Genomic DNA, 27,211 nt, shown 5'->3' with positions numbered 1-27,211 from the left:
AATCACATTTCCACATTTCATTGGAGAATATTGGTTTTCTCAGTGCAGTGTTGGATGAAAAATATTGATGTATCTAAGCATCAGTATATGTAAGGATCATTAAGATGGAAAGTTCTGGTTCTAGAGAAGACTTACCTCGAGGTCATGACCCTAGGCTGTTCCTATTCTGCATAAGATCTGGCCTTCAGACAAATATTTGCTAAAACAAATGCGCAAATAACTATATATATGTATATATATGTATATGTTCAGAGCAGAAGTACCATAAATATTTCATTTCTCTTATAAAATCTCTTAATCAGAGCACTGACAGATTTTCAGCGTTAGACCTGTTCTCATCTCTGGGATCTGTGCTGACCTCATGGAAGCTCTAGTGAGGGACAGATTATCATTTAAATAGAGCTCTCTCACTAAGCATGTGTTCTGTGTTTTAATATTGGCTCTGACTACAGAGTAGAATACTTAACTATGGGATAGACCCAGATATGCACCACAAAACTTAAGTGTCAATTTTTCGAAATTGAGATTTATAAATCATCTGAAAGCTGAATAAATAAGGATTATTAGGATCGGAAATTTTTGGTTGAGATTCAACTATTGGAAAATCTGGAATCTGAGGGTGCAAAAAAAATTAAAATACTGAGAAAATCGTTTTCCAAATGAATTCTTAGCAATGCATATTACGAAACAAAAATTAAGTTTTGATATATTTATGGTAGGAAATTTACCAAATATATTCATGGAACATGATCTTAATATCCTAATGATTTTTGGCATAAAAGGTTTTTTGGTTTTTTTGGCCACTGCTACTAATATACCCCAGCCTGGATTTGTGCTCCAGGGTCACATATCATGCTACTTGTTTAAGTCCTGAAAGCATTCAGTGTTGTTCAGTAATGGCAATGAGATTAATTAAAGATTAGGTTCAGAAATTTAAGGTCAGGGGAGGAAGGATTATGGTGGATCAAATAATGCTTCCTAATCTATTTCAGCTATTACTGAAATACAACCAGAATTTTGGTTTGTCCTGATTGCTAATATTGTCATGGCAAAGTATGATGTAAATAAATAAATAAATGATGAGGATAACAATTATTACAGGAATTACAGCCTGTTCACTTTTCGTTTTACTGTTCTGACTGGACAATATGTAATATTTTAATACAAATAATTATTGATAATCATACTTTCATTACAGTTGATACTATGTATTACATATGACATCCTTGTCTTGCTCTCTGATTGGTTTTCAGTGTCAGGTTTGAGCATGCAGACTGCACACAAGCTAATCACATTTCAGTGTTTTTATGTTTGCATGTGCGGCACTTTGATCATTAATGTGTTCATTTGTTTAGTTCCTTCACGTGACGTTTGACTGAGTCGCTGCTGGTAATCTCGGCATCACAAATTTACACTAATTTACTGGTAGATCTTTAGAAATGGCAGGAGTTGAGAGGTTCAGGTAATGACTGCAGTCACTTAATCCCATTTAAACCATATTAAGAACCTAATGAAGAGCACGGATCTGCCTCGTCACCACTTTCAAATGAGAAAAGTCAGCGATCAGACTGGCATGCAAACAAAACCAGGATGGAAGATCATCAGGTCATATCACCAATAGTTTTGTGACAACTCCATTACCCATAAAATGCAAAATCTGCTTTCTCACCATTCATCTGTTTAATTCTGAGTGCTTTATATACAAAAATTAAAGTGAGCAGCAATTTTTTTTCACCTGCAACAGTATAGTGATTGTACATTTGCTATTATCATTAAACAATTTTTTATTCTTTTCATTTTTTTTTAAGTTTAGTTCATATTTTGAAAACAGACCTACACAATTTGCAGCTGATTTTTGTTTGTAAAACTAAAAATCTGGAACCTTTTTTTGGTTTGGATTTTGTAAAATTGTTTAGCTGGTTATGCAAAACTTTTTTTTTTTTTTTCCAATTTAAATGATGCACAGATTATGCAAAACAATAAATCATATAATAATATACTTTTATAAAGTAATAAAATGTTATGTTGATTATGCATAAGAAACCATTGATCAAATAAATGTAGGTATGCACAATATACGCATTAATGGTCAATATTTAATTGTGTAAACTTTTTCAAGTATTTAATAATCATTAAAAAAATCATTTAATAGCACTGTTGAATTTAATTGCTAGCAAATAACAAAATGAATATCCATTTTTCACAAACATATACAATATTTGAATGTTGTAATGTCAAAATTTTTAATTATTAATTGTTATTTTAATGTTGCAATGCGTAAATTCACTAGAAGTATTTAAAATGATTGGTTATAGTTTATAGTGTGTTTATATATATATATATTTTCAGACAAAATAGTATTGAATTTTCATGTTTCATTATCTGGCAAAATGACTTTAGGGTTAGTCAGTATTAGCATAATTTTATCATGCTTGTTTAAATTTTAAATGTATTTTGTACAAATAAAAGAGTTATTTTAAATCTGCATTCAGAGAGATGAATAACTAGACCTTGTTAGACCTTCCAGAAGTGTAACACAACATACTGAGAGGTGGCCTCTGATGCACTCTGCACGAACAGTTCATCTGAGGCCTGAACGCTGTTATATAAGCATTAGCTACTCTGTGCCAGTGACTCTTTAATGGTCAGGTCTTGTCATTATCCCATTAGCAGTAGATATTTTAAGGTGCCACCACTTTTTATTGGTACCTGGATGTAATAGTTTCAGACATTCAGTATCCTGTGCTGTCACTGTGTGCGGAGGCCAGTTTACACCTCGTCATCAGAGCTGACGGGCCAGCAACCGCCTGGACCAGCAACGGGACTGAAGGTGTGTGAGGGCCATGGGGAACACACACACAAGTCTGGACGCCATCCTCGCTGAGGACATGCACCACTGGTATAACAAGTTCATGAGGGAGTCTCCATCAGGCCTAATCACACTTTTTGAACTCAAATCCATCCTGGGACTGCAGGGCATGAATGAGGATGCCAGCAGTTATGTGGACCAGGTGTTCTTCACTTTCGACATGGATGGGGTGAGGGTTCATTCTTGAATTTGCATGTAATATCAATAAGCATTGTAATTTCTGAATATGTTGACTAAGATGTAATTTTCCAATCTTGCATATCATCGTTCGTAGCTGTGTTACATAACCGTTATTTATTGTGTGATCCTAAATAGTTGTTTCAAATAGACCTGTGCACCAGAGCTCAGGAGCTCATAGGTAAAACAAGGTCAACTCTGGTTAACAATACCTATTTTTATAAAAAAAAAACAAGGGGCCAAAATATATGGCAAATATATACTGGTAGTAAATAAATATATATATAGTACAATGTAAAACGTAGTTTTATATATATATATATATATATATATATATATATATATTGTTATGAGGCCAAGTCATTTGTTGGTTGTTTCCATTCTGCCCTCTGGATATATAGAAAATATATTTAGTTTCCATTTTGCTTAGTTCAAATTGTTCATATTAAAACGGCCTAACAAAATATATATATATTGTTATATGAACTGTCCCTCTTTTTCTTTTCTTTAGGATGGATACATAGATTTTGTGGAATATATCGCTGCGATCAGCTTAATGCTCAAGGGGGAAATCAATCAGAAACTGAAATGGTACTTCAAACTTTTTGACCAGGATGGCAATGGAAAAATTGACAAGGATGAATTGGAAACAATATTTACTGTAAGTGAATGTTTTTTAACAAATACCATAAACCATTCCAATTAGCTTACTTTTGTTTTTTTTGCACAAATGATACAATACACACTATGCACTTAACCACGTAGTGTATGAATTATATGAGCTTATCTTGTCACTTATAATCAGAGTCTGATAGCCCCTCCCTCTTTGCCACGTAATTAAAGCTATGAGAGTTGAGAGCATGAAGTGTCCAAAACTCCACACTTCTTTTATTTTTCGGATTATTTAAGTGCATCATCCAGGTATTTACAGTTCACACTAATTGCTCTATTTATACCAAAACGTTACAGAATAGTGCACTAGTACGCAATATGGAGATGTTAACCTCTGCTTAGGATAATCACTGAATAACCTACATTTATATTTTCTCCCACATTAGATCTTTGCGAACGAGCTGAAAATAGAAAGTCAAAACTAGAACCTTACTGCAGTTCAGATCATGTTAACATGGACATTGGATCAGTCTGCTTAACTTGTAGATGATCTGATTTAATCCAGTTAGAGAACGGTCTTCCTTGAGCTGTTTCTGTACAGGGGTCTCTGGGACTTGACACTTCTTAGAGTGAAAATAGTGTTGCATGTCATGAAGGTCTCATGTTCAGCTGACCTCAGGTGGCTGCTCAGCAACGCCATACAATAATGCTACAGTTCTAGGGATGGAAAAATTGTAATAGAATTTCATTGATGTTTCTATAAAAGAGAAAAAGTTTTATGTTTTTGTTGTTCTACAACAGGCTATACAAGACATTACAAGAAATCGTGAAATTCTGCCAGAGGAAGTAGTGGCTCTTATATTTGAAAAGATTGATGTTAACGGAGAAGGTGAGATTTATGTTGAGTTGATTTATGAAAAACTTCATCTATATGCATTAAAATATTCTAGTTGATTACATCTCCCTTTACTTAAATGTTCAGGTGAACTGACGCTGGAAGAGTTCATTGAAGGAGCCAGAGATCATCCGGATATCATGGATATGCTGAAGAAACTGATGGACCTCACTCCAGTCCTGATCATTATTGTCGAAGGGCGACAGAAACCAATCAATGCAAGTTAAGCAGGCTAAACTCCATCTTAAGGACAGAGAAACCAGAAAAATTCCCCACCTGAAAACAAAATGAAAGTGGAGTTTGGTAGTCCCACTCTTGAGGAACCGATGTAGCTTCCCACAGCTCCTGTGTGATTTCCTCAACAGAGAATTCTCAGGGAAACTTTTGTCCAAGCATGGTGCGGTTTGACCCCAGTGGAGATACCAAGCCTTGCATCAGAGCTGTCCTCAGCTGAACATTAATCTTCTAATGCTGTAAAGGATTCAGGAGACTTGGCAAAGCTTAGAAGTGAGCAGTGTGGTGCTTTTTAAGGAAAGGCTCAGTAGAGCACATCATATAATCCATGTACTTGTGCTTGAGCTGTTTATGGCATGACTATATTGCTCTGGGAGTGAACTCTGACACAGTCCATTTCCGATGTGGCCTGAATTGCACTAAGAACTGGGAAATGAACAATGTATATACAGCAATGGTTCTCAGCTGGTTTTTGCCTACATTTTACATTGCACATCAAATGGCAATCCAAAAGCAACAAAAATAGTGCACAAAATGTACCTGTAAATCAAACATTTCTGTAGAATGTTGTATTCAACATAATATTACAATGAACTGTTTCCTACATTGGTAACCTGACCAGGCTGAATGGGAAATATAACTATTTGATAAATTCATAAATGCAATAGTTGGCCACAAAATGCTGACATTAATATCTTTGGTGTTATTGACAATGGGATGTTGTGACTGTTTATTGTGTTGTCCGTGACCCAGAACAGACCCTAAAACCCATCTCTGACCACCGATATCATTTCACAAATATTATAGCACTATATCAAAGGAAAGTATCAAATTTTCCTGCTAAAGTTACCTGATGCAGAAGGTCATTGTAGCTGATCTAAACTTGTCAAAACTTTTTCAAAATTAGTAACTGCATTTTGACACTACCATTCAAAGGTTTTGGTTCAGTAAGAATTATATTTTATGAAATGAAATTGGGAAAAAATACAGGAAAGACACATTAAACTGATCAAAAGTGACAGTAAAAAAAAAGTATAATTGTACAAAAGATTTCTAATAATGCTGTTATTCTATTTATCAAAATGCCCTGAAAAGATGTCAGTTTCCACAAAAGTATAAAGCAACACAACTGATTTCAGTATTGATAATCATAAGAAATGTTTCTTAAGAATCAAATAAGCATATTAGAATGATTTCTGAATGATCATGTGACACTGAAGACTGGAGTAATGGCTGCTGAAAATTCAGCTTTGGCATCACAGGAATAAATGCAGCCTTGGTGAGCATAAAAGATGTGGGGAAAAAACCACATACAGACCCCAAAATTCTGAATCTGTAATCCACATATTTAAATGTACATTTAAATGTATATTTCTGTATTGCCACTGTTTAAAAGTCAGCAGGTGTTTCAGTTTTTTTTTACCAGTCTTGAGTCCTTTGGATAAGCCTTGCATTAGAAAACTTGAGAAAACCACAAAACGACTCTAAAAGTGCTTTTACACTTGGAAATATTTTAACAGCATTACTAAAAAGAAGACAGTTACAGTACATATGTCTATACTCAGGCTTGATCTTTTAGCACAAAATTTAAATAACCATAGCATACAGTACAAAAACACAAGTTTAGTTGGATGCACACCAAAGATCGGGGGCCTTGTTTATAAAATGTTACAACCATCCTACATTTGATCTGATGATCATTTCTCAAATATGCATACATGTGATGCAGGGAAATGAATGTACACACACACAAAATGCATACGCCTGCTTAGAATCTGATTTTATGCTATAAATAAGGCCCCAAAACTGAGGTAGTACGGTGTGAGTTCTTTCATGAGGTGACTTCCACGACTCTGTTTTCTCTGTTACTTTATTTTCTAAAATATTTTACGGAAGCCACAAATGCTGGATATGAAGCTTTGAGATTATCGTATATTTATGGGACAACATCAATACTTGAATGAGGTATCGTCTTCCTACACTTAGTAAGAATCAGGAAATATGTCATCAGGTATGGAATATTTATATTGCCTTAATAAAAATGCTTGAACAAACCAATGTTTAAAAGTATGTAATTTTAGTTTTATAATATTATAGTATTTATTAATATTTTAAATTACCATTTATTCTGTATTTTCAGTTTTCATTTAGTAATTCTAGTATGTGCTTTTGTCATTTTTATTAACTTTTCTATTTATTTTAATTTTTATTTCAGTTTTAATTTTAGTGCTTAAATTTAAGCAACATTTTTCTAAGTGTTTTCGTGTAATAATTACATTAATATTTATAAGCTAAAATTATTTCAGCTTTATTTCTATTATTTTATATATATTATTTTCTTTCTATATTTTTATTTATATTTCTATTAATTCATTTTTATAGTTTTAATTAATAACAACAACACTGCAGCTCAGAGGCAGATTTACTTAGCAAATACAATAACAGAAACACCTTTAAAAAAATAAACATTTGTATACATAGTCTACATTACATCATTATTTAAAATACCAAGATATTCATATCCCACAAACCAACCCCAAACAAATCCCAATATCAGCTACAAATCATTCATTTTGGTCCAATGAAACATTTTTGTCCAATTTAACAGAAATAAACAGCTTCTCGATATTATGCCCAACCTCCAGCATCTGCATCACACAATTCACTGCATTTTAGTCTTTTTAGTGGTGTCTGAACATGTCAACAATGAAACATATAGTCTGATGAAGGTATATGTCACTCCAAGCGCACAGTAAACTGATGTAAGCATGAGAGGGAGGAAGGGAAATGTCTTCTCCCAGACTGTCAGCGGGTAAACAAACTCACAGATCAGCTCAAGAGGAATCAGGCCCAAGAGATACGTCGCTTCCAATGGGTTCAACAAAGCCCCGCCCTTCCTGAAAAATCAAATAAAGAATCACATTACCAATACTCTGCTCAAACATCAAGGCAATATAAATCCATTAATCCCATTTTAATACTGACCTGAACAGTGTTTTTAGGGACGTGAGACTGAAGATTGTAAATAGCAACATGAGAAATATTTTGATGGGCAACTCTGGAATTAAGAATTGAAATGCTTAAGAATTACACTCAGTGAGGACACAAAATGCTTGTTGTGAGATGTTATGAGTTTTTCTGAATGGGACATACCTTGGGTTGTGAAGAGGAGTGGAAATAGGGAAAAGTGACCGGTTACACTGAGCATAAGAAAAATCCCAGCATCCTTTCGACTCTCAACAGCGAGCAAACTGAAAAACAAGAAACCGTGTTTAGTAGGTGGCTGGCAGAACATGCTCACGTACGAATACCATCAGATGAACACCTTAAAGGAAGTATGGCCATCAGAATGGCTTTCTCATGCACATGCCAACCAAACATAAATGATCCAAGGGCACAAATGACAAGGCAGCGCAAGAATCCTCTCGCTCCATTAGGTCTATGCCATATCTTGAAAAGAGCAGGCTGCAAGGGACAACATGACAAAAATAATATATATAAATGTTGGCAAATCTCGACATCAATTGCCATTTTTGTATTGACTATTATTCATATTATGTCAATGGATTAAAACAAGGCCATCTACTTGAATATTTAGATTAGGAATACAAATCTAAATGAACTCACCAATATTGACAGTAACGTGCAAACTAATGTTGCTACAGGAGAGACTGAAGGAAGCACAGAGTGCTGAAACTCCTGAACCAGACCACCAGTCATTGAGGCCTTAGGAAGTTTGTTCACATCAAGCAGTTTGAATTTCACACCTAAACAAGTGAATAATGTGTCAACCCTCCTAATATGAAGATACAATCAAATGATTCTATATTATAATATAGTTTTTCTATTTAACCTATAGCAACTCAACACAAATGTATGAGTTATTCAACATACCCAGGATGGAAAAAGCTTTATCTGCTATATTGTAAAGTGCCCAGATGTTTGGTGCCCAGTACGCATGACACAGACCACGTTTGAAAGGGAAGAGTCGTGACAGGATTTGTGGAAGCTGACCCTTGATGAATAAAGATGAACCAGATTTATCAATGAAACGTTGTGTTAAAATAAAACAAATGTAATTAAAACAAAGGCTGCATTATATGATCAAAAGTATAGTAAAAACAGTAATATTGTGAGACGTTACTATTATTATTATTATATATTATAAAAATTACTGTTTTCTATTTTAATATGTTATTTATTTTCTGTGGTGGCAAAGCTGAATTCTCAGCAGCCATTACTCCAGTCTCTAGTGTCACTTGGTACATCAGAAATCATTCTACTGCTTAATATTAATATTAATAATATATATATATATATATACATATAAATATATATATATATATATATATATATATATATATATATATATATATATAAAAGTTTAAAATTACAGAATTTATTAATTACAGAAATCTTATGTAACATTATACATTTTATGCAATATTATAAATCTCTTTGCATTCACTTTTGATCAATTTAATGCCTCCTTGCTCAGTAAAATTATTAATTGTAATTGACTTTACAGTCGAACAGTAATGTATATATGTGATTATGCAAAGAAATTGATTCATATATTGATAACAAACCAGTGCTATAAAGGGTCCAAATGACACAGCAAAAGTAGACAATACTATAGTTCCTAGTGTTACAAGTCGCACAACACTGAAACTTCTCCACTGCAAAGATCCATCTGAAAAACAAGAATTTAATATACATTTATAGATCATGTTTTTCTCTAATACACATTGGCCACAATCAACGGCCCCCTTTTATTCAATACTTTTTGAAACCTCCATTTGCCAGTTTAACAGATCTAAATTTTCTCCTATAATGCCTGATGAGGTTAGAGAACACCTGACAAGAGATCAGAGACAATTCCTTCATCCAGAATCACTCCAGACCCTTTAGATTTCCATCTTCTTCTCTTCAGTTCACTCCTATCATTTTCTATAGGTTTCAGGTCAGAGGACTGGATTTGTGCTCAGTGACCCATTCCTGTGTTGTTTTTGAAGTTTGTGTTTGAATTAACTGTACAGTTGGAAGATCCAAACATGGCCCATTATAAGATTTCTAACAAAGTCAGTCACTTACTGATTTTCTATCTGTTGGTATTTGATAGAATCCATGATGCCATGTATGTAAACAAGATGTCCAGGACCTCCAGCAGAAATATAGGCCCACAACGTCAAAAATACAGCAGTATATTTCATTGTACACATGGGGTACTTTTTATCTCTGTGTTCACCAAACCAATCTTGAGTGGTTGCTGCTAAAAAGCTCATTTTTTTGTTCCATCGGACCATAGAAGCCAGTCCTATTTATAGTTCCAGTCATGTCTGATAACCGAATATGCTTTAGTTTGTTTTTGGATGAGCTAGGAGAATTTTTCTTGAAACCCTCCCAAACAACATGTGGTGATGTAGGTTCTGTTGACAATTTTTTAAAAGGTTTTCTGACCCCGAGACTCAACTATTTTCTGCAATTCTCCAGCTGTGATCCTTGGAGAGTCTTTAGCCACTCAAACTCTCCTTCTCACCATGTATTAGGACGATACAGACAAACGTCCTCTTCCCGGGAGTTTCATAACATTTTATGTTGATTGGAAATTCTTAATTATTGCCCTGATGGTGGAAATGGGAATTTTCACTGCTCTAGCTCTTTTCTTAAAGCCACTTCACTAATTTGTGAAGCTCAATTATCTTTTGCTGCACATGAGAAATATATTCTTTGTTTTTTTCTCATTTTGATGGAAGATTAAGGGAATTTGGGCTTTGTTTTCACTCCTCTTTATATTTCTGTGAAACAGGAAGCCATGGCTGGAAAATGTCATGTTTATAATCATGCTGGAGTGCTCAAAATTGTGAATATGAATGGGAACATATTTTAGCTCATAAGAATTTCTAGGGGAGCCAACAATTGTGTCCAATGAGTATTTGAGAAAAACCTTTATTTCATAATGATATTTCCCCCCCATTTTAAATTCTTATTATCCAATGAAAGGATAATTTGTTTGTGAATTTTTTAAATAAAAGATCAAAAGGATTAACAATGCAGATGAATTTAATCATATTTACCAAGGGTGCCAATATTTTTGGCCACGAATGTATATATATATATATATATATATATATATATATATATATATATGTATGAAGAGTTCAGATGCAAAAGCCTCTAAGTGCCATCTGAAATTTTCATCTAAAATTAGAATTCTTATTAAGCTCCTATGCATAGGTTAAATCATTTTACTTTAATGGCAATGTGCAGGTTCTTTTCCAGGCTATTAAAGTGAAATAACTGAACATAAATATAGAAACCTGATAAAAATCCTAATTTTAGATGACAATTTCAGATAGCACTTATAGGCTTTTGCATCTGAACTCTTCATATTTTTATATATATATATATATATATATATATATATATATATATATATATATATATATATATATATATAATGGTGATAATGAAATTTACTTACCTGCATTGCTCTGCGTGAAACAAAAACATCTCAGCAGGTAGATACCATATGCAGGTGCAATGTATAGATATATGTGCTTCAGGTTTAAAAGTACTGAAAACAGGAAGGCCCCCTCGAAGTGTCTATTCTGTTAACACAGAAAAAATACATATATTCCAAAAAATTTGCCAATAAGTCAAATAAGAAAAAAATAATAATGAAATGCAATGTAATTCACATGTATAAGACAATACAAATTTATTTCAAATTTCACATTATTAGTTGTGTCATAAAACTCAATAAATAACACAGAAATTACAGCCAATACCTGGATATGTCTTGCTATTGATAAAAGAAGAACTCCAAACAGGAAGCCATTATACTGGAAATGAATATCTGCAGTAATTAAGTCAAGCAAAATTAATTTCAGGTAAGGGAAATGACATGTCTCAGCCACATGCATGACTTTTGACTTATTAATGGGCAAGATCTCCAAGGATACGATCAACAATTAGAAGGCCAAAGTTCCACAACAACAACACTGCCAGGATGAACAATGGCTTTCCCAGAAGGTCCTTTCCTTTGTCTTCTCGCAAACACTTGCAGCATCTAGAATAGTACAAATGTTCTTCATCCCAGATTCAACATAAACAAGCCTTTAACATCATCTTTCTATAAAAGGATCAAACTGTAGCTTGTAGAAGCTGCATACTCTTTAACCGCATAAAAGAAGACCACATCAGCCACAATGACTGACAGTCTTTGGAACAGGACAGTGGCTGGACTTGCATAATTCCGATTCTGAACAACCAGCATCTCCTTATCAAAAAAACGCCCAATATGAGAGAGTCCATATTCAAACCAAGCAAACAGGGGAGGATAATCCAATGTCCACTCAGATGTATCCTGAAAAAAATAATACAAATTTTCATAATTAAGCCACAAAATGAATACCTGTGTGTTATATGTAGTATGATTATATGAAAACTGTATAAATCCATAAGACTACCTCATAATACCACTGTGATACTGGCAGACTGTGAGTCAGGGCAAGCCAGTTCCTATGTACTTCAAAGTCCGTAGAGTGGCTGAAATACAATCGTTTTAAATATTAAACTGCTTGGCATTAGGTGATGCAAAATAATTATTTCCTCTTCATTAAATTGATGAGTCTCATTGCTCGCTCTTCTGACATACCAGTGGGTTTTCAATTTAATGTGATCACAAAAAGTATATTATGTGAGATAAATTCACTTACTAGGCATTTATCAAAAGACATTTGAGAAATGAAACTCCGAGAGCCAGAGCATAAAACCAGCTCTGATCGTTAGTCATGGGCGCAGCCATGACAGATTCTTAGAGAAAGGTAAACTTTATTTCTAAAAGCCGAATTACAACCTTTGGGAGGTGCAAAGTTGCTGACATACACATGCTATCCTGCAGGGGGCGCGTAGCGGCTCAGAAACCCGGAAGCCGCTTTGAGCCAAATGTACATGTCAGGACGTTGTTTTGTATAATCGGTGATATTTGTGCCCTAAAAAGTATAATCTTTGACATGTGAACATTATAAAGTTGTTCGCTAATATACAATACGAATTACGCTCCAGAAACCCCTATAAATTTATGTTTGGTCAACACAAAAGCGTTTTGAAAAGTAACGCTAGAGTGGCGGTCTGGAGTGGATAATTATTTATTAAAAAATTATCGCAGTGTTAAACTTTAATAGAAATGTGTTCATTTCAAATAGACAGTACACTGTTCAAAGTAAAAAAATAAAATAAATAATAATATTTAGAACCGTCGCACGTGACCATGACAACATCCGGGCGCTTGGCATTGTTTCAACATAACTGCCTTTCTAGTTGCCTATTTTATTTCTACCATCAAAAAGAAAAGAAAAACTCCACCTTCTTCACAATCTATCGAAACGTCATCTAAAGTGTACCAAAACAGGAAACCACATATAGTAAACGAACAGATCTGGAGATTTTTTTTTTTTAAAGAAGGTGCTAATCGAGTTGACCCTGAGAGCTGGAATGACAGAGAGGAAAGACAGACACCAGAACTCGTCTTAGCTGCTGTTGAGCAATTTACAAAAAGTATAGAAGCTAAATACGCGTAACAATTACTTCCCACATAAACAATTATATTTATTTAGGTTAGCCCTTATTACTTTTTATATAACAATGTCATGCTGGGGAACCTTTATACGGAGACAATACCAGTTCTCCTCGCTGCTAAAACTGCATCAACTCAACATCCAACCAATGTGTTATCAGAGAGGTAAGTGTTGCTCGACGACACAGCGCAGTAATGACCGCAATTCAAGGCTTTACAGAAGTATTTTTCCTTTTAGGATTCCATAAAACGACTGCTGTCAAGACATTCGATGTGAGAAAAGTGGAGTTAACGCCACTGGAGCAGAGAAAACTCACGTTTGACTCCCATGCGCTCGTGAAAGAGCTGGAAGCCAGCGGTATGTTTACTAGGTCTAATCTGTATGGCAAGCTATTTTAATATTAATTGAATTATTTATTTACGATTTGTTGTATTTTTTTTTTTTTATATATATATTTAAGATTTTGAAGTATAAATATAATCTTAATGTAGATATTTGTGATTGAAATTATATTTGTATTAATTATAATAATAAATGTATTAATTATATAATGTTTGTTTAAATTAAGATGGTTTTGTTTTGTTCCCCTGCATATGTAATCCAGGCTTTGAGAAAAAGCAGGCAGATGTGATTGTCACAGCACTGGTGACTCTTACTACAGCCAATATAGACATTGTATACAGAGATATGGTCACTGGAGCACATCAGGTAAACAACCAACAAAACTACTGTCAGCAGAAATGACTATTAATGAAACCCATTGAATCCAATAATGGTTTCTTCATCTGGTATAGGAAATAGCTCTACAGCAAATCATGGCTCATCTAGACGCTATCAGGAAAGACATGGTTATCCTGGAGAAGAGTGAATTTGCCAATTTACGCTCCGAAAATGCTGTAAGAATAAAGTTTAAATCTGTATTTCATCCTTTGTTTTTTGGCGCCATAATATGAACACAAAATAAGGTAAAAAACTTGTTTGTCCACAAAGTTAATACTAATTTAACACATACTGAAATGTGTCATTGACAATATTATGTCAGTTATTCAGTTCTTCACCTTCCTTATTATTTGACATGCAGAAAATGAAAACAGAGCTGGAGCAAATAAAGAACAGACTACTGGTGAGTAGACGTAGATAGAAGTTTGTGTGAATTTCAGTAATCATTCTGCACAGTACCATTGTTTCTGTTTAACAAATATTTTATTTATCTTTTATGTTTACATTGAAGGAAGAAAGTCAAAAAATTAGAGCAGATGCAAAGTTAGACATTAATTTGGAGCGAAGTAGAATTACAGACATGGTATGTGAACATTATTTGTTAACATTTTGTGCAAGTTTGTATTATTATTTTTTTTTTTAAACATTCACAATTAATCCAATATTTTGTATTCTAGTTTACAGAACAAGAGAAGAAACTTATGGAAGTCAGAACAGAGTTCCAAAAAATGGTGAGGTTTACAAATAGTTGTGATCACAACATGTTTTAACAGCAACACAATCATTTAAACCGTGATTACAAGAAAGCTTTTCTATTCAATATGATTACATTATAATGCTTTTATTGTCATAATTCATGTAAATATGTTTTAATTGTGGCGGTTTCTCCATTAGGGCGATTGAGCGACGCACCACCAAAGGAAACGGAGGGATTATTTTTTTTCTTTTACATTCAACCACAGTGTTACGCTAGCTTTCACTATTCTAGACTGTTTGTGCTGCCTCTAAATAGTCCAATCTGCGACGAGTCATGTTTTGTGTACTACTGCCCCTTTTTGGAAGATTTCTGTCAAACTGAGAATCGCTCCGAGTGCTCTCATAGACTTCCATTCAAAGATCATTTTTTTCAAACTGCAGGCACTGCAATGCAATCTCAATGAGTTCCGGGAGGGCTAGCCCTAACGTGCTTTCGTCATCGTGCGTAACCTTAACTTGTGCAACAGCTGGTGGGAACAGTGACATCCAATAATATTTAAAAACTATTTTGAATTTTAACAACAAGAAAAAAAATCAAAAAACTACTTTAATATCTTTATCAAATGTGAAAAAAAAACAACAGCAAAAAAAAAACAGAGAGACGGGGACAGCTATGCCTTTTTCAGCTGAACTTGATCAACATCACGGCGAACGTTACCTCAGCGCGGATTAATGGTGTCGTTTCATTGAAAGAAATACCATTCATTCGTCGTGGCAATAAGGATAAATTGTAATTTAAGTAAGCAGTGTAATGTAAGTGAGGAATGTGATTAATACAAGTGAGTTGTGAAAACAGTGATTTATGTGACTTCAGTTATTTCTTATTAAACTGAAATCGTTGTAAAATGTTTTTATTTGATGCTGTATTGTGTTAACGCGCATATAGAAACATAAGGAGAGCAAGAGATTGATTCCTAATGTCAGTTTATTTTGAATTAATACTATAGTAGTTCAGTTCCCTTTACATCTTTAACTAGCCGTTAATTTATCAATTGAATGGGTGACCTATCCTCATTAATCGAGCAAACATTTGCCCCCCCTGAGAGACTTGGCAGGAGCCGCCACTGTGTTATAATATATTATTATAGTCAAGTTCTTTTTTTTCTTTTCTCAGAATGCTGATATAGAAAGTGAAGCCGTGGAAACTTCAAAGAAAATAGACATACAAGTTGCCTCTTTGAAAACCCTCCTGGAATCACTCAAGCTAGAGACGATTAAATATCTTGCAGGTATGTACCCAAGATGCTTTTCAAACAGATGACATGTATCTCGAAATATATTTGACTTAGCAGTGACTTGTTTGCAAGTCCTAAAGATAAGACTCCCAATTTGATAACACACAAAATCATCGTTAGTGGCTCTTCAGTTTGTTGATGCAATTTAAATTTAGTTTTATGGGCACTAAGAACATTATATCAAGTGATCTTTTTTTTTTATTCTTTTATTTCACAGCATGTATCTTCACCTGCCTGGCAATTGCCTTGGGATTCTATCGCTTTTGGAAATGAATCTCACAAAACAGGAGAGAAATGATGTCTAGACTTTTTATCTTAAACGTTCTGCCTTTTGTTTTAATCACCTGATGTACATGTATTTTATTATATTTTTACATTTCAGTAGAACTTTTTTTTTTATGTTAATAACAAATGTGTTGTTTAAGTTTCTTTAAGATCAGAGGTGCCCAAGCTTTTAATTAAAAAGGGACAAAAATGTAACTTGTTTGAAGTTGGTTGGACGAAAAGAAAACATTGCATTCTGTCCGAATATATTATATTAAAATATAATGATCTGTTCTCTAGATTTAAATGCAATCAATGTATTAAGGTTAAAACAAAAAGATCAATTAAAATTGAAAAAGGCTATATTTAGGCATCTCTGCTTCAGTATGACAAATTCCAACAATTGTTTTGTTGTTTATACACACACATATATCCAATAAATGCACAAAATCTTGGCCATATATATATTTTTTTTTACATCAACGTGTATATCTAAAGTATATCTAACATTATTCTCTTTCATGCAAGTGCATAAAAAAATTAAAAAAATAATTTCAATGAAAATGTCTTTGTGTTAAAAGATTTTGTGACCATGTGTATATGCATGAATACAAATATTATCTATTTAAAAATAATTTGGACAATGCCACTTTATTGTATTTTATATAGGGGTTATTCAACCTTATGCAGAAGCCAGTTCTGAAGTATTACAGTCATTTCACTTAATATGTTGAAAAACATAGCTTAGCATGTTATAAGTATTATATTTTCAACTTATTAGGATAAACATTTGTTAAACTATATACTTACAAGGTAGCACAAACATAAATTGCTTAAATTATTGTTGTAATCAAGTTTTAGCTGTGACGAGGTAGAACTTGTTTTTATTTTTTATATATATATATATATATACACACACATATGAATCAGCCATGTCCATCTTCATGCTCCATTACCACTAGACTAATCATATAACAGTTCCATGAAATCACTGTAGTATATCTTTGAAGAAAAGTCATTTGAAAGTACGTTAGTTGACCAAGGTTTTTTCTTCTTCTAAAAAAATGTAATTAAAGCATTTAAGTTTAACCATTTTAGACTATGAAAATGATGCTTAAGTTTAACACATTAAGTTTTACATGTTCTATAAATATTACAAATATAGGTACACCTGTGAGACACATTGTAACAGACACGTTGTAATAATCAGAACCAAATAAATGAACAGAGAAGGTTCCATTAGCACAGAAACTTTATTTAGGATTATGCATGAAACTGACAAATTTCAATTAGTCAAAAAGCGCACAATAATCACTTCGCACACAAGACACTATTTCTTCCTCTCAATTTTTATTGAATTTTCCAAATAAAGCAAAATTGCGCTTTGAACCTCTGCAAAAAGAGAAAAAGAAACACCCAGTTTTTTTTTCATTTTTAACTAAACATTACTCTGAACCAAATACAGTAGTAAACTGAAATAACCATTTACATATTAAGGTCAGGGACATACTCATAGTAAATTATGTTCCATCAACTATTAATAATTTACAATCTGCCCCAAACCTGGATTTAGGGAATTATCAATGAATGAAAAGGGGTTTCCCTTGTTTTTTGGAGGCAAAACAAAAAGTCATCCATAAATTAGTATTCAACCATTCTCCAAAAGTCAGAACAAATTACTCATTGAGAACCAAAAAAACACCCAAATTCAAACTTTTCTTATCAATACTACACAAAGAATACCAAAAATATCTTTATTTATAAATTAAATTATACATATACATTTACCCCAAACGTACATCTTTCACAGTACATTTCATTGGGCATTCACATGGCAAAAAAATACCTGAAATGTGCAGGCAAATACAAATACAAAAATGTATTTAAAGTGACTAGCTGAGGTCCCTGCCCCAGAGCTCTGCAATATAAAAAATTATCCTTCTTTACAAAAACACAAAAGACCAGCTAAAGTAACCACAAAAAGAAGTGGCTAAGGAGCAGCATTGTTAGAAAATAATTGCACTGGTTTGTGATTCTCCTTCTAACTTAACCTGAACCTCCTCTTTTACCGTTGGTGCATCCATAACATCCTCGGAGGGCTCTTCTTTAATACTGGAGCATGACACCTCATCACCCTGCTCTTGTTTAATGAAAGCTGTTAAAGGGTTTTCTGTAAACATTTTATTGGGTGATGGCGTGGAATCCACAAAGGAGGATGTCTACGAAAAAAGGGGAAGTGTTTTAATTGACTAAATAAAAATTAAGATGGAAAGATTTAACTTCACTTAAAAATCTGAATCCTAAATACAGCATGTTTTAGCCACTTGAATTCAACATGTAGGTGTGATGCATGTTAACAAGATGCCATTCTCCAAATCAACACTTACATTTTTGTAGTCTTCGTAACATGAGGGATGATATGTCTAAAAGAGAAGGGAAAACAATTTAAGTCTTTTATCAAACATCAATATTATTTTTCAAATTAGTTGTATTAGTAGAATTCTTACCTTTTCATCTACTCTGATGGCATTCTTCAGGTGCCACTCTTCCTCTTCCTCCTCCCAGTACATCTCAAACTGCTCCTGGCAAATCTCACACAGCTGAGAAGATGGAGAGAGAGAGAGAGATATCTTTAATTCAGCATTTCATTTTTCTAATACTATGAATAATCACACAGTTAACATGTACATCGTCTAACCTCATGAACGACGTCTGCGGCAGCCTTAACGCTCTGGAACTCTCTCTCTTTGGCTGCTTCCTGAGTTTTCTGTACAACTTCTTCATTAACTTTTTCAAAAAACTGACTCTTTGCCCTCTCCTCAAGATCAGCGATTTCCTCAAATTCAATCCAATCCTAAAAGAAAAAAGCACTTCATCATGTTACAATTTTAAAAGTCCTTTGTTCCGCTTTCAGGAGGTCATTTCAGTTCTTAGTGACAAATGTCTGAAAATATACATGATTAAGGAAAATAAATAAAACCGGATTGCCTCCAGCTTACCGTCAGACTATAGTACCACCGGCGATATGTAACTTTCTTACTGATGTCCTTCTCTGAACGATTCTGTCTGTAGTGCCAGTCCAAATGATCTGCATACACATCCGTCTGAGATGCAGTAAAACGCACGCCGCAGGAATAGCACTGGATTCCAGTATACAGTTTGGTGATAATGCTGTCGTGTCTCCTAAGTTACACAAATATGCCAAAACAGCTGGTGTCTTTAAGTCATATATATATACATTTTTTTATCATCACACAGTAATAAAGATATTTCTGTCAGATTCACTTGTGTCTAGACTCCAGACAGTATGTAGATGTACATACTGTTTCATGTCCTCCAAAACAAAGCCAGTCAAGTCTGGGACATTTTCATCTTCCTCTTGTTCCTCCTCCTCTTCCTCTTCAGGAACAGATAAAGTCTGACCTGCTGAAGTGGAGTCTAAAACATATATATATATATATATATATACACATTTTTAATCTTTACACATGTTCAATTGAAATAAGACTGTAATTAATGCAATTTAATTGTCCAACGGTAATAAATGAAATACAATACAGTATGCATACCAGTCGTTGAGTCCGTTTGTGCAGGTTTTATTATTCCAGTTGATAGAAGTTTTGATAACAGATCGTTCACATCTATTTGCCTCAATGGCTCGGGCTCAGGCTGCTGAAACTGGGAACCTGAATCAATAATCAATTCACTTATTATAATACAGGTCTGAAGTAGAAGCCACAATCAAAACAAATGTAGGCTGGTAAGTTAACAGTAATTTCAGGCTTTTATTGTAAAAAAAATTAAATAAAGACATTCTCACCAGGCTGGAAAGATATTTGGTTTGGTGGCATAAAGGGTTGAGGTCCCATCATCTAAAAATTCACAAGACAAAAACGAAACTTTATTTTTCCAAGTTTAACAAAAAGAAAACTCTTTAACGTTAACAAAAATAAAGGACTCCTTGAGTAAGGAAAACGTACAGGCTGAGGAACATTTCCAACACCCGGACCAGGGAAAGGAGCAGGTCTAAATGAACCCTGGAAATCCGATGACGTAGGGACTGTCACACTGAAGTTAGATGCTTGAGAAACATTTTGCTGCATGGGAAACTGTTGGGCCGGGCCACCAAACGTGTTCATGGGTGGGATGTTGAAATTAGGTGGTGCTACAGAGTTTATCACAGGGGCCTGACCTTGAGTTTGATCATATATTGTTGGCTCCTGTGGTCTGAGCTGGTTTGGAATATTTGGACCGCAGTATCTTGGATGACCTTGTGGGTCATATCTTGGCATGACAGGCGGTGCATCAAATCTTAAGCGTTCAGGCTGCACCGGGTTCTCAAAACGCATCCCATCTGATGGACAATCAAATCTAACTGCACCCTGCTGTTCATCATAATTCATTAGTCTAGCTGGGAACCGTGGTTCCTCATATCTTGGTGGACCATGTTGCATGTGAGGATTATCGAACCTTGGTGGATTAACAAATCTGTTTTGGTGGATTGGGTGGTCATAATGAACTGGGGTTTGAGAGTCGAATCTCACGTTACGAGGCTCTGTGTACCTCATTGGCCTGTGTGATACTGCTGGGTTGTTAAATCTCACAGGTCTTTCATGGGCTTTGGGAAATCTTTCAAACCGGTGAGGGGCATCAAAGCGATGTCCAGGATACCTCACGGGTCCACCAGAACCATCAAATCCCCCCGTATTGCCTTCATACCGAGGAGGAGGAGCATAAGGTCTTGTAGGACCATCTAACCTGGGCTCTCTCATGTGGCTAGGTGGCTCATCAAAGGGAGCTTGAGAATTCTTATATCTATCAAACCGTTGAGGAATATTTGGTGCATCCTGCAGTGGCGTGTTCACCAGTGCCATAGATCCTTCTGAGGAGTGATTTGGTGTATTTCCAGGAGATTCACCATGGTTTCGTCCACTTGTTGCCTGTTCCAAGAAATGATTATGCCCTGGAAGAACCTCTACACTTATAGGACCATCATCTGGACCTGTGCCAGAGTGCACACTGTTGGGACTTTCAAAACGTGGGCTGATGTCTCCTGGTTGTTGATCCATTTCAATAGGAGATGATGACCGTTCAAATGGCGGTCCTGCAGATTTTCCACAAGACCCGTCCAAGCTGACAGGGCTTGGTGAATTCCTGAATGTGGAACCTTTACATGGTAGAGGCCTGTCGGTTCTTCTAGGATCTTCATGGTCAGGCTTTATGGCATCACCAGACATTTTATGCACTTCTGAGATTTCACTGTATTGTTCAGTCATTTCATGTTGAGGCTGATAGAACATTTCATGCAATGGCAACTGGCCATCTTTTCGCACTGTAGAGATAGATAAATGAATATAGGAAAATAATTCAAGTTTAGACTCTTTATAAAACACCAACAACAACCTAGTGGATGTTTAATTATTACCTGCCATGGTGAAATACAATAAATGTTAAACTTTAGGTACAACTTTAAAAGTACTACAATTCACAGACACATTATTTAAAAACAGGACAAATCTTACCTGGACGCTGAAGCTGTGTTCTTTTCAACTTAGATTTGTGCTCAAGATAAGAAAGCGCCGCATCAGATATTCCTTGTTGTTTCTTTTTTGACTGATATACTCCCTCATCACATGATTCATCCCAAGAGTCAGACCGCTGTCTTTCCTCTTGATACTGAAAAAGTTGGTTTATTTGATGGGCTACATTGAGGAATTCGTCACTGGATATTTCACCATCAGCATGTCTTTTGCTAGCCTGAAATGAAAATGTCCTGATTAGCAATATTCTAATTAATAACGTATTGGATAAAGAAAAACTGATTACAAAACAACAAAAATATGAAATGGACATACCTTCCTTAAAAGATCCCGTTTACTTGCAGAATTAAGTGCTTCTGGAATTTGTATGTTACTGTCAACACTCAAGCGATGCTGTTTAGGTGTACGAGGTGCAGACGGTCTTTGATTAGTGTTCCAAGTCTTGTGTCTTTGGGTGCTTAGTCGTCCATGTGAGAGATCCGACTCTGACTGCTTGGGACTGTTAAGGCAGTTTATTAATATGAAAGTGGTTATAAGTTCAACAATAGAAAGTCTAATGATGTTTAAAAATTGACATTTAAAAGTCACTTACTTTTTATTTTCTTCCCATCCACTCCTCCATCTCTTGCTATCTTTTGTGTCTTTATGCTCTGCAGGAAAAATTCTCTGCTGTGGTCCATCTTTCTGATCAGCAGGTCTATCGTCAAGTGGTCTTTTTGATCGTCTTGGTTCTAGGGCACTTTTTTTGGTACTTCGTTCATCTCTTAGACTTGATTGTGGAAAAGCATCATCATTATGTGGATGTTTACTTATCCTAGCCTTTCCAGACTTGGGGGGTGGAGTAATACTCCTGGTTTTTCTCTTTGGAGATGAACGCCTCTCTTTTCTTTTGGGAGAATGTAATGGTGGGGAACGTGATCTTGACCGAGACCTTTTTCGAACATTTGCTTTGTTCACTTTAATTTCTTGTTTCAGAAATGTGTCAAGTCTTTCATGCTTGTTTAGAGAGCCATTTATAAGCTTGCCCCTGTTGCTGCTGGACTTCTGATGATCCAAATTTTTGACACCTTCGTCCTTATCTTTCTTCTCTGAACTTCTTTTCTTCTCTCGGAAATCATCATCTTTTGTATCTGTCTTGTCAAGCATCTGCTTATGTAGCCTTGGGTCCTTCTTATTCAGTTCAACAGTCTTTGAATGTTCAGACTCCATTCCTCTGGGTCTGACAAGGATACCTTTTCCAGAGGGTGACACCGCCTTGGATTTCATCTTTTCCTCAACAGCGGAGTTATCCTTTTTTGGAATTCTCAATTTCTCCAACTTACTCTGTCTTTCAGCTAAGACTTGTCCTCTTTTTTCTGATGTATTCTGAAAGTTTGGTGTGACCTGACTCTCCTTCTTATGCATCACTTGTTCCTTTGCATTTACAGCTGTTGCACCATTTCTGTTTAATCTAGGATCTCTGGCTGACATTTTTTCTGATGTTGCTGGAAGCCAAGGTTTGACCTGTGGTGCAGGAACTGTATGTGTGACTTTTGCTGAGATACGCGCAGAAGCACCGACATGGTGGTTTGAAGCAATAGTAGGACTGGCAGCCTTGAGAATAATAATAATAATAAAAAAGATCAATTCTCTTTCAAAATAGATTGAGCAGTATGAAGAATGATGGTTTAGCGGCATTATACCAACTAAAGCTGCTATCCACTGCTATAACATATCACTTGCACTTGACATCACAAAAAAATTATACTTCTAAGACTGCCAATACTATCATGTAGCTCATTCTAGTTCATCTTGTTATAAAGCACATGACTATTAAACTCACCAACTGAGCTTTTGTTTGTTCAAGTTCAAGCTCGATCTTCTTTTGCTGAAGTTCTAACAACTGCTTTTGCTTTGCAAGCAACTGTTGTCTTATTAATTGTTCTTGTGTCAAGCTTGGGGCTGGAGGTTGTGGTGCAGGAGGCTTCGGAGATTTTTCTTCAGTCTACGCAAAGAGAAAAGCACACATTTCAGATAAACCATAGCAGTGCACTTTTTCCCACCTCTGGAAAATTAGAACTCCTAGTTGGAACTCCTTAAAAGCTTACCGGTTTCAAAAATTTTGGGTTGACGTGTATGCTGGCATTCACATTTGGTGGCAATGGTTTTATAGGCCAGGCAGGATCTAATGAGTTCACACGCACATCTAGTGCATATAGTTTCTTCAAGGGGAAAATTTCATCCCATGTGGAACGCAATTTGAAGAGACTTTTTCTAGTGACCTCATCCACCTAAAGTGAAGTAAAAGAAAGGGGGGAAAGAATATCTGACTCCTGTTTAATCTCAAAGAACACCGACAAAACTATATAGTTTACTATTCATAAATGTAACAGAAAATTAAGGTAAAGGAATTAATTGGCACAAAACAGTATTTTAAATGAGGACAAAAAGCACATGACGTTCAATCGGTAGTAATACCATGGACACAATTTCAAAGAATTATGTACCTTCTCAAATACACAAATAAAGGAATTGACTAGGTTCTTAGCAAACACTTCAAGGTATGCCCCTCCAACATTCTTCACTATGGAATCCACTAAGTACAAAACTGGGAGCTTCTCACCAGCAGGTGCCTAAAGTGATAGAAAACTGACAAGTTTAGAGGACAACATGGGAGAAAAATCACAACTACACAGAATTAGAGTATGACTGTTGAGATTATTAAATGGTTGAAGTTAGATTAAAAGAACTGGCACAGAAAACAAAAATCGAGTACTTGAGGGAAAGTCCATTGTTTGCAGTAAAAAAAAGAAAAAGGAAATGAGAAGTTCCTTAAAACCTAGATCCATCAAAAATCAGGTAAAAGTTTGTCAGATGCAGGAATAAAAAATGCCCACGTCCCAGGTACAAAAAAAAAAAAAAAAAAAAAAAAAAAAAAAAATGCAAATATTTTGTAAACCCCGTCTTCAATGTTCACTCTTCCGGCTCAGTCCATCAAGAAAATTGTTTTGTTAGGTTGTCAGTGCAATTCAATTTCTGGTATCATTTAAGCAAGAAGCACAAGTCCTTAAAATTGGAAAAAAAAAGAAAAAAATGATTGAGGCTTTTTTTCCACTTCTATTTTTTGTACTGACCAGGAATTCAACTAATTCCTGTAGGCATCCATGTAAATTCAAAATTAGATTTGATCTTCATTTGGGGCATCTGGTCTTTACATTTTACAGGAGTCCATAAAAAGAAATTTACAGGTTGTAACCAACATGCCCCCGTGCAAAGAGAAGCAGTTTTTAAAAATTCTGCAATAATTTTGTTAAAAGTAATTTTTTTTACACATTCAGCCTTGGGATGTCATTGGAAAGGACACTGCACCAATGCAAATGTATTTGGATTAAAGAGCATTTTAGATTATAATTAAATCAATATAGCCAACATTAACACAAAAAAATACACTGGGAAATAAAGACAAAAGGACATTTCACATAGTTTATTGTCACAGTTGTATACCATTTATTAACATTGCAGTAAAGAATGGAAAATTACTCAGCAATCTAACACCCCAAACCCTTTATTGGTTCAAGTACACAGGTATTTAAATGGCGCACATTTGTATTAAGAACTCTAAATTCAGGCATGCTCATTCACGGAACAGCCCAACATGACTAGCAGAACTAATGCAACATTTCAAATAGGTTGCAAACATAAACAAGGATATGAAAAATTTCCTCGGATTTCCCAAATAATATGCATCCATGTACACTGGTGGCAAACCACGTGTACCAGCTGGTGATATGAAATAACTACAACCATGAGTATACAAATAATTATTACTGATTAATTGTTGGCATCAACACGGGTTGTCTTGCACTTTAGATTTCTAATCAATCCATGTTTACAAAATTCCTATGTATGGAAAGTACAGAATAAACTACACAACGACGATGACTCGCTGGGCTGATTACATAACACGGAAATTTCGTTTCTTTCCTATCTAGAGTTCTTGTAGATTAATTATGATTCATAACACATGATTTATATAGTGTCATAGAAAAATATAACTTGTAAACTAGTATAACATTAGTACAAGTTAATAAATCGACGTTGTATTAAAATAGTAGTGAGACTGTATGTGGAGCCACCAGACTGTTATCATTATCTGCTAATCTTATTAAGCAAGTAAAACATGGATTATTAACTTCAAGCCAAATGTGCGTCAACATTAAGTCCGACTTCATGAGCAGCTGTGACCAAACAAGCAGATAAACCTTGTGTTGCAACTGGCCTAATTTGGTAATGTGGTTTGGTGACTTTTCTGAGCTACAAAAACAGTAAATTCAGACTGATATAAAAATAAAAATCCGCATAAAAGACACCTCAATAGTAGTCAACTATAATATGGCACCAAAAAGTGTTTTACGCCGATTTATACAAAGCGTTAGCCAAGTAGTCGTGCTGGCGCCATATTACAGGCCTCATGTCACGTAGTCATTTAACTAACGTTAGCAACACTCGAGCTAAAAGACGATGACTGAAACGAAACAAAAATAAATCTATTTTCATAAAAACCTTGGCAATTTGTGCTTCAATTATTGCGACGATATCCTTGGTGAACTGGATGTTTTCTTCTGCTAGAATGGTGAGCATGTTGATGTGCGGTTTGCTGTTGAAAGTCAGATCTTCCAGCGAGGACTGATACTCGCGGCAGGCGTCCTCCCTCGCGCCTTCGTCCGACATCTTTGAGCCGTTGAGTCGAGGGCCGTCGCCAAACAATTTAAGCTTTTATACAAACATTAGTTGCAACACAGTCCTCCTAAACATCTGTACTTCCTCCGAGTTTCCTCTGTACGTGGAATGTCGTGCCAGACCTCGTCGCGTCTTGCTTCTGAATAACGATATTTTCTGTTTAGAAAAAGCGTTCCAAAATGTCGGTCGTAGTACTTCAGTGGAGACCGCGCGTCATCTAAAATGCTTTATAGTTGAACGTGCGTCACTGCTTCCCAATTGGCTGCGCTGAAAAGCTCGAGTTTGATTGGCTGATGAAAGCTTGTGCTCAATTTCATTGGTCAAAACAGAACTATTATGTTCAAGAAGAGCGTATAAGAATTAAATCATTCAATAAATCAACAAAAATCACAACAGAGTACAATGTCGTCATCGCCTTGAAAATGAAATATACAGTTTAGGATTATTTGCATAGAAGAGCGGTTCAGCGGATTCAAAACATATAGAGTATTATTTTTTCAATAAAATAGAAGCACATTCATATGCAAATAGGTTTACATACCTTGCATTTTAATCGTCTATTTTGAATAGTATTAGTATTGGTGGACGTAAAGGACAAAAGTGTTTTT

At 35.0% G+C, this 27,211-nt stretch overlaps 4 protein-coding genes across 5 annotated transcripts; 2 read left to right on the top strand and 2 right to left on the bottom strand.

Moving 5' to 3' along the window:
• The first annotated feature begins 2,535 nt into the window (after positions 1-2,535).
• Positions 2,536-5,617, top strand: LOC132130412 (guanylyl cyclase-activating protein 3-like). Its single transcript, XM_059542116.1, has 4 exons — positions 2,536-3,038; positions 3,558-3,707; positions 4,460-4,547; positions 4,641-5,617. The coding sequence occupies exons 1-4, from the start codon at positions 2,844-2,846 to the stop codon at positions 4,778-4,780; spliced, it is 573 nt and encodes a 190-aa protein (XP_059398099.1). The 5' UTR covers positions 2,536-2,843; the 3' UTR covers positions 4,781-5,617.
• A 1,566-nt stretch (positions 5,618-7,183) lies between these two features.
• On the bottom strand, positions 7,184-12,703 carry LOC132130114 (probable dolichyl pyrophosphate Glc1Man9GlcNAc2 alpha-1,3-glucosyltransferase). The gene is made up of 13 exons (XM_059541768.1): positions 12,509-12,703; positions 12,260-12,338; positions 11,963-12,156; positions 11,753-11,859; positions 11,579-11,646; positions 11,272-11,398; positions 9,377-9,480; positions 8,682-8,802; positions 8,415-8,554; positions 8,113-8,252; positions 7,941-8,038; positions 7,773-7,845; positions 7,184-7,684 (listed from the first exon to the last, which is right to left on the bottom strand). The coding sequence occupies exons 1-13, from the start codon at positions 12,595-12,597 to the stop codon at positions 7,450-7,452; spliced, it is 1,575 nt and encodes a 524-aa protein (XP_059397751.1). The 5' UTR covers positions 12,598-12,703; the 3' UTR covers positions 7,184-7,449.
• Positions 12,704-13,092: 389 nt separating this feature from the next.
• Positions 13,093-16,795, top strand: ccdc90b (coiled-coil domain containing 90B). The gene is made up of 9 exons (XM_059541755.1): positions 13,093-13,533; positions 13,607-13,726; positions 13,974-14,077; positions 14,164-14,265; positions 14,451-14,492; positions 14,601-14,672; positions 14,767-14,820; positions 15,960-16,074; positions 16,298-16,795. The coding sequence occupies exons 1-9, from the start codon at positions 13,437-13,439 to the stop codon at positions 16,351-16,353; spliced, it is 762 nt and encodes a 253-aa protein (XP_059397738.1). The 5' UTR covers positions 13,093-13,436; the 3' UTR covers positions 16,354-16,795.
• Positions 16,796-17,578: 783 nt separating this feature from the next.
• On the bottom strand, positions 17,579-26,823 carry LOC132130408 (pre-mRNA cleavage complex 2 protein Pcf11-like). Of its 2 annotated transcripts, none has more exons than XM_059542111.1 (16): positions 26,427-26,823; positions 24,371-24,496; positions 23,972-24,154; positions 23,707-23,868; positions 22,477-23,477; positions 22,200-22,383; positions 21,867-22,101; positions 20,325-21,676; positions 20,165-20,216; positions 19,914-20,030; positions 19,668-19,782; positions 19,344-19,527; positions 19,043-19,198; positions 18,852-18,944; positions 18,732-18,767; positions 17,579-18,563 (listed from the first exon to the last, which is right to left on the bottom strand). In XM_059542111.1, exons 1-16 carry the CDS (start codon positions 26,592-26,594, stop codon positions 18,351-18,353), a joined length of 4,377 nt encoding a protein of 1,458 aa, XP_059398094.1. In that variant the 5' UTR covers positions 26,595-26,823; the 3' UTR covers positions 17,579-18,350. The 2 variants fall into 2 exon arrangements, with proteins under 2 accessions (XP_059398094.1, XP_059398095.1); XM_059542112.1 differs by having other exon boundaries at positions 19,668-19,770.
• Positions 26,824-27,211: the final 388 nt, after the last annotated feature.

This window comes from Carassius carassius, chromosome 47 (genome assembly GCF_963082965.1).
Source record: "Carassius carassius chromosome 47, fCarCar2.1, whole genome shotgun sequence".
Lineage (NCBI taxonomy): Eukaryota > Metazoa > Chordata > Actinopteri > Cypriniformes > Cyprinidae > Carassius > Carassius carassius.
The sequence above is the reverse complement of the archived record's forward strand: the minus strand, read 5'-3'. Positions and strand labels throughout refer to the sequence as shown.

Excerpts from the sequence above, each read along its gene's own strand:
- LOC132130412 (XM_059542116.1), top strand. The coding sequence starts at position 2,844 with ATGGGGAACACACACACAAGTCTGGACGCCATCCTCGCTGAGGACATG. Across the intron at positions 3,039-3,557 it reads TCACTTTCGACATGGATGGG|GATGGATACATAGATTTTGT; the intron begins GTGAGGGTTCAT and ends TCTTTTCTTTAG. Across the intron at positions 4,548-4,640 it reads GATTGATGTTAACGGAGAAG|GTGAACTGACGCTGGAAGAG; the intron begins GTGAGATTTATG and ends TTAAATGTTCAG.
- LOC132130408 (XM_059542111.1), bottom strand. The coding sequence starts at position 26,594 with ATGTCGGACGAAGGCGCGAGGGAGGACGCCTGCCGCGAGTATCAGTCC. Across the intron at positions 20,217-20,324 it reads TTGGAAATGTTCCTCAGCCT|ATGATGGGACCTCAACCCTT; the intron begins GTACGTTTTCCT and ends GTGAATTTTTAG. Across the intron at positions 18,945-19,042 it reads CCGCAGACGTCGTTCATGAG|CTGTGTGAGATTTGCCAGGA; the intron begins GTTAGACGATGT and ends CCATCTTCTCAG.
- LOC132130114 (XM_059541768.1), bottom strand. The coding sequence starts at position 12,597 with ATGGCTGCGCCCATGACTAACGATCAGAGCTGGTTTTATGCTCTGGCT. Across the intron at positions 12,339-12,508 it reads TGTCTTTTGATAAATGCCTA|CCACTCTACGGACTTTGAAG; the intron begins GTAAGTGAATTT and ends ATTGTATTTCAG. Across the intron at positions 11,399-11,578 it reads CAATAGCAAGACATATCCAG|AATAGACACTTCGAGGGGGC; the intron begins GTATTGGCTGTA and ends CTGTGTTAACAG.
- ccdc90b (XM_059541755.1), top strand. The coding sequence starts at position 13,437 with ATGTCATGCTGGGGAACCTTTATACGGAGACAATACCAGTTCTCCTCG. Across the intron at positions 14,078-14,163 it reads TGGTCACTGGAGCACATCAG|GAAATAGCTCTACAGCAAAT; the intron begins GTAAACAACCAA and ends CATCTGGTATAG. Across the intron at positions 14,493-14,600 it reads AAATAAAGAACAGACTACTG|GAAGAAAGTCAAAAAATTAG; the intron begins GTGAGTAGACGT and ends TTTACATTGAAG.